This window comes from Ostrinia furnacalis, unplaced genomic scaffold (genome assembly GCF_004193835.3).
Source record: "Ostrinia furnacalis isolate ACB-3 unplaced genomic scaffold, ASM419383v2 OfSCF3926, whole genome shotgun sequence".
In the NCBI taxonomy this organism is placed as follows: domain Eukaryota; kingdom Metazoa; phylum Arthropoda; class Insecta; order Lepidoptera; family Crambidae; genus Ostrinia; species Ostrinia furnacalis.
This window is the reverse complement of record NW_021134165.1, coordinates 1-6,068: the sequence shown is the minus strand read 5'-3', so window position 1 is coordinate 6,068 and position 6,068 is coordinate 1. Positions and strand designations below refer to the sequence as shown.

The window sequence follows — 6,068 nt, the reverse complement described above, 5'->3', positions numbered from 1 at the left end:
GCTTAAAAACTAGTATGTGTTTACACACAAAAATAATATAAAAATATGGTTGTGATGCCTCACAGGCGGTTCAGGAATAGGCAATATGACCATTCACTATTAATTTCGAGATATCATCGCTGTAAAAATGTTTAATAATATCTAAAATGCTGGATCACATTAACAAAATTCGTGTTTAATAATAATTATAATAGGGATGAGAACACCGTTCATAAAATTCCAAAATATTTGACACCTTAAGGGCATTTAAAAACATTAAAGTGCTAAAATTAAACTACTTACTACTTCGGAGATAATAGCTGACGGAATATTTACAAAAAAAACATTAAGGTAGGTAGTTCATAAAAAGCGATGTCTACATCCCTATTATATGACAGAGGCGCGGCTTCGCGCATGAGGTTCCGACGCGTCAAGCACCGTTGACATGGCAAGCGTGCTTGACATAGGTTCTGCCGCGCGAACCAATCGCTCGTGGCTGCCGGACAGTTGCCCGAACTTAAAACTGCGGCGGAGACTCGAGCGAATACTTTTAGCTGAGTCGCTCTTCCGAACGAACGACCGTCTGAGGTAGTCTCTAGTTAGAGATAAAGAGTTCCTGGACGTCGACGAGCGAGGCCGACTGTTCCGGGAGTCGGTTTCATCGGTGATGGTAATGGAAGGCGCGGCGAAGACCCCGCTGTATTCCGGCGGCTGGGATTCCAACGAGATGTGCCGCTCGCGGTCTACGCTCTCGCTCAGCGTGATCGGTATTTGTGATGTGTCTTCAGTTAGTGATTGAGTGTGGGATGAGGTTATTCTGAAAATAATTTTTGGTTTACTATATGCGCTATAAATGGCTGTACATTTTGTTCTATACATGGTTTTTTATTCTTTATAGCTTGAAGATATCTTAGACCTCCGTGGTTCTATCTCTGATCAGTCTGGCTCAAGTAGCGACGGAGAAGGCGAGGCTGTTCTTAAATAAAAAAGTAGTACATATTTTGGAACTGCGAAGTATAGCGGACTCTTAAAATCTAGCTTTGAAGAGTTTCTCGTGATGATGTTGAGCAGATAGGTTCCAGATGAAAACGAACAGAAGACGGCGAGGCTGTTTTTGAAGTGTCTTCTTTACAGAGAAAACGAAGTGATCCTAGTGTCTTTTTCGTGTTATCAAAGTCCAGTCTGCTTACCACAAGCTCCGAAAGGTAATAATAGTGTTGAGCGCCCGGGAGTAACTAAAAGGGGGCGTATACTTTCTGGTTGCGACGTGCGTGGGAGATAAGGCAGTGTACCATTATACGGAAAGTAAATAATTCTTAACTTCTCAAGGTCCGGAAGCTTCTCCTAATAGTATTGAGCAGGCGCGCCCCCGTAGCGGTAGAATACGAAGGCGGGGGCGTGTATTTGGGCGGCGGATCGGGCGCAGACGTTCTTGGGAAAAAGGGAACTTCTCGAACCACAGAGTGCCTTTACCTCTACAAATCCAGTTGAAATCCAGCTTAGCTTCTCAAAGGGCGGCAGCTTTTCCTGAAGGTCTGAGCAAGCGGGTTCTCGTGGTAACAACGGGACGGGAGAGAATAAGGATGTTCTTGAGAAAAGGGTTTTTTTTACAAATAGGCTCACCTTCTCAAGGCCCGAAAGCTCCTTCTGATGATGTTGAGCAGACGAGCCCCCTACGGCGACGACAAAGAAGGATGAAGCCGTTCATGAAAAGAAGCGTCTTCCTTACGGAGAGAACCAAGTGTGCCTTTTTCACTAGGGCTTACCTTCTCAAGGTCCGGAAGCTCCTCCTAATAGTATTGAGCAGGCGCGCCCCCGTAGCAGTAGAATACGAAGGCGGGGGCGTGTACTTGGGCGGCGGATCGGGCGCGGGCGTTCTCGTGAATAAGGGTTCTTATTGACAAGGACAAGGAAGTGTGCCTGTATCTCACTATGGGAGCCTAAAATCTAGCTTTGCTTACCTTCTCAAGGTCCGGAAGCTCCTAATAGTATTGAGCAGGCGCGCCCCCGTAGCAGTGGAATACGAAGGCGGGGGCGTGTACTTGGGCAGCGTTCTCGTGAAAAAGGGTTCTTATTGACAAGGACGTGTGCCTGTATCTCACTATGGGAGCCTCAAATCTAGCTTTGTTTACCTTCTCAAGGTCCGGAGGCGTGTACTTTGTGGCTAATAGTGACAACAAAGTGTGCTTTCTTCTCTCATAAGGAAACTCTTACCTTCTCAAGGTCCGGAAGCTCCTCCTAATAGTATTGAGCAGGCGCGCCCCCGTAGCGGTAGAATACGAAGGCGGGGGCGTGTATTTGGGCGGCGGGCTGCAGTAAAAAGGCGCGCGCGCAACCTTTTAGCTGACTCGTGCACGACCGTTTCTGTCTTCTTGGCAGAAACAACGAAATGTGCTTTTATATACGGAAACCTCAAGCGTACCTTTTCAACGTCTGGAAGCTTCTCGTTGTTTTCAGCAGTCTGGCTCAAGTTGCGACGAAGAAAGAAGAAGGACAGCGCCATCTCGAGAAATATGGTTTTCGTGACAGAAAGAAAGTGTGCCTTTTTCTCTTGTAAAGAAACTTACCTTCTTACGGTCCGGAGCAGGCGCGCCATCGTGGCAGTGGAGTAAGAGGATGCGGGTGCTTCTCGAACCACAAAGAGTGCGAGTGAGTTTATCTCTACAGATCCAGTTGAAATCCAGCTTAGTTACTCAAAGAGGGGCATGTTTCTTGAAGGTCTTGCAGACGGGTTGAGTTTTTGAGAAGAAAGGGGTTTTTTGACAAGTAAATCTTACCTTCTCAAGGTCCTGAAGCTCCTCCTAATAGTATTGAGCAGGCGCGCCCCCGTAGCGGTAGAATACGAAGGCTTGGCGCGTACTTGGGCGACAGGTCGGGCGCGATTGTTCTTGTCTTGCCTTTCTCTCCTACGAACGCCTAGTATTCTTACCTTCTCAAGGTCCGGAAGCTCCTCCTAATAGTATTGAGCAGGCGCGCCCCCGTAGCGGTAGAATACGAAGGCTTGGCGCGTACTTGGGCGACAGGTCGGGCGCGATTGTTCTTGTCTTGCCTTTTTCTCCTACGAACGCCTAGTATTCTTACCTTCTCAAGGTCCGGAAGCTCCTCCTAATAGTATTGAGCAGGCGCGCCCCCGTAGCGGTAGAATACGAAGGCGGGGGCGTGTATTTGGGCGGCGGATCGGGCGCGGGCGCGGCGCGGGCCGGCCGCGGCCCCACGGGCGGCGGGCTGGTGTCCGCGCCCATACGAGGCCGGTATAGGTTTTGGATGCGCTGGGGACGTGCGATGGTTAGGGTAAACTTTGGACACAAAAACTAAGTTTGCATCACAACATTAAGAGCGTTTACGCGAAGCGCGGCGTTTCAAGGGGCATCATTGGAAATGATTCGCGCGCGGCGTATTTTAATAGTTTTCAAATGTTTATAGCAAAACAATAACAATGAATTATACAGGGTGACTGGAACTGAACCCGCCATAGCTAATACGCATATAGAGGAGGTCATTTGCTAATTATTGAACCTTACTTTCTATGGCTAAAGTTTTATAGTTTAGGAGATATGTCAATTTTTATACTTGTTTCTGATTTTCCCGAAATTTGACCTAAAAACTGCTTGAATTTTTTTTCTCGCATGATTTTAACCGATTTTTTTATTTAATACTAATATCGAATAAACCTTTAGTCAAATAAAATAAATTTCAGATCTAGATAATGATTCAATAACTAGTTACGAGCCGCCAAAGTTCAACAAAAGTACAAACCACGATAAAAAATTCAAATTCGATTTCAATTTAAGAAAAAACTAATGGTGATAATGGATTGCCAATGATCTTAAAAATATCTCTACCTTCTTATCGATAGTATCGATACTATCGATAGTTTATTCTTCACGAGCAACAATACTATCGATAGTATCGATAGTATTGCACATATTCAATAGTATTGCCTCGTTTTGAGCTATCGATAGTATCGATAGTATCGACAGTATCGATACTATCGATAGGCCAATCGATAGTCTTGCGATAGTTTGACTATCGATAGACTATCGATAGTCTATCGATAGTCGACTATCGATCGGCAACACTACTACAGATCCAGTTGAAATCCAGCTTAGTTACTCAAAGAGGGGCATGTTTCTTGAAGGTCTTGCAGACGGGTTGAGTTTTTGAGAAGAAAGGGGTTTTTTGACAAGTAAATCTTACCTTCTCAAGGTCCTGAAGCTTCTCCTAATAGTATTAAGCAGGCGCGCCCCCGTGGCAGTAGAATACGAAGGCGGGGGCGTGTATTTGGGCGGCGGATCGGGCGCGGGCGCAGCACGGGCCGGGCGCGGCCCCACGGGCGGCGGGCTGGTGTCCGCGCCCATACGAGGCCGGTATAGGTTTTGGATGCGCTGGGGACGTGCGATGGTTAGGGTAAACTTTGGACACAAAAACTAAGTTTGCATCACAACATTAAAGGCAACATCAATAGGGATGTGTTTCCTGGGTAAAAAAGCAAGAGTTTTAAATTTTTAATTAGTCCGTCAGTTAGCTTATCAAAAACTACTCGACACGTATTTTTCACTTTTTAAAACTAATGAAAATGTAAAGAGATAAAGCGTGCCAAAGTTCTAAAAAAAGGCCCGTGACGTCAGAGTGCGTAAAAGTGCAGCACTTTGTGATGTCGCGCGGAACTTCAACGCACTATAATTATTTGTTTGATTGACAATTAAAAATATACGTGTCGAATATTTTTTTATATTAAAATTGACGGACTAAAAATTTTTTTTAGGAAACTAGCCTATTGTTCTTTGGTGATGGTGGACTTAGGGCCGGTTTCCACCAAAAGCGGAGATAAAGCGGCCATACGTTTTTTCTATAAAATTTGACGGCGGCGCGGGGCGGTAAAGAGAAATGGAAATAATGAAATCTGATTAGTTATTCAAAACACTTCTCCGATCCGCTCCGCTTTGGTAGAAACCGGGCCTTAAATTTTTTTTTTAATATGACGGGGACCCAAGAGTTAAAAATATAATTTACTTTGTAAGAGTGGGCGTTTAGAGCAAACATTCTCTCGGGGTTCGCAACTAAAACAAGTGACAGGTTTATAAATTTTTTGCCAATAAATCCCTCACATTCACTCATAACAGTTTAATATTATAAAAACTTACCACTTCTTCCGTGCAATTACTAGTTCCAAAATCCTAGCAGCATAAAATTAAAAAGAGTTTACAGCAAGCAACTAAGTTAGTAATTTAAAAGTTAGAAACAAATAGCTAATAGATCATATTGTAGTAACTAGTAACTAATCAAAGTAAGAAAAGTAGAAAGAGATAGGTAGATTTCAGACCAGGCGATATCTTAAATATGCATTACAAGTTAGTACCAGCCTAAATACATGAAGTAAAATTAGCAGGATTTTTAAATGTGCGTGATTATTTCAATATCCATTTCTCTCACTCTCATTTCGGGTTCAACTTGAGTGAAAGAGACAAACAAGCCTTGAATCTCACCTCTAGTATATCTGGGGGTCCTTTGTTCATGTAGCGCCATGTTTGTACGAATGCGGCTACGGGGATCAATAGAAGAGATCCTTGTTGTAACGCTACGGCAAGTTGACGGGTCCATATCGGCCAATATCTATAAGAAAAAACATGATTGTTAACATTCTGGCTTCGGGTTTACTTTTGGCTTAATTAAAAGTATTATTTCTCAGTCTATTTACCATAATATATGAACAAGAAATCATGCAGAACTTACCCAGCTTGTTTTCGCCAGCTGTAGAGTTGACGCTGTTGCCCCACACGGAAATCCATGACGCAGATGGTCTGAAATGAAATGGAAGCCATAAAACAGACATAGGTAATTTAAAAAAACTAAATTGATTGGACCGGCTAATGCTTTTAAATTCTCGTTAAAGTAAAGGGTCGCGCCCACGATGTCGAGCCAGTAGCGCGCGGACCACACGTCAGCCGGTCTAGGATGCGTGTCACGATATAATCTTATCGTCGTATAAGATTTTCGACGACTAATGTATGGGCTTATCGTTTAAAATCGATAAATGCCTCCGTAAAACTGACTAGCTGTAAGCGATACTTACGCACAATAACACCGGC

At 44.0% G+C, this 6,068-nt stretch overlaps 1 protein-coding gene across 1 annotated transcript; it reads right to left on the bottom strand.

The window, feature by feature from the left end:
* Positions 1-717: 717 nt before the first annotated feature.
* LOC114358433 (uncharacterized) lies at positions 718-6,062 on the bottom strand. The gene is made up of 6 exons (XM_028312405.1): positions 6,053-6,062; positions 5,713-5,780; positions 5,466-5,592; positions 4,261-4,364; positions 1,746-2,277; positions 718-796 (listed from the first exon to the last, which is right to left on the bottom strand). Exons 2-5 carry the CDS (start codon positions 5,766-5,768, stop codon positions 2,190-2,192), a joined length of 375 nt encoding a protein of 124 aa, XP_028168206.1. The 5' UTR covers positions 5,769-5,780; positions 6,053-6,062; the 3' UTR covers positions 718-796; positions 1,746-2,189.
* Positions 6,063-6,068: the final 6 nt, after the last annotated feature.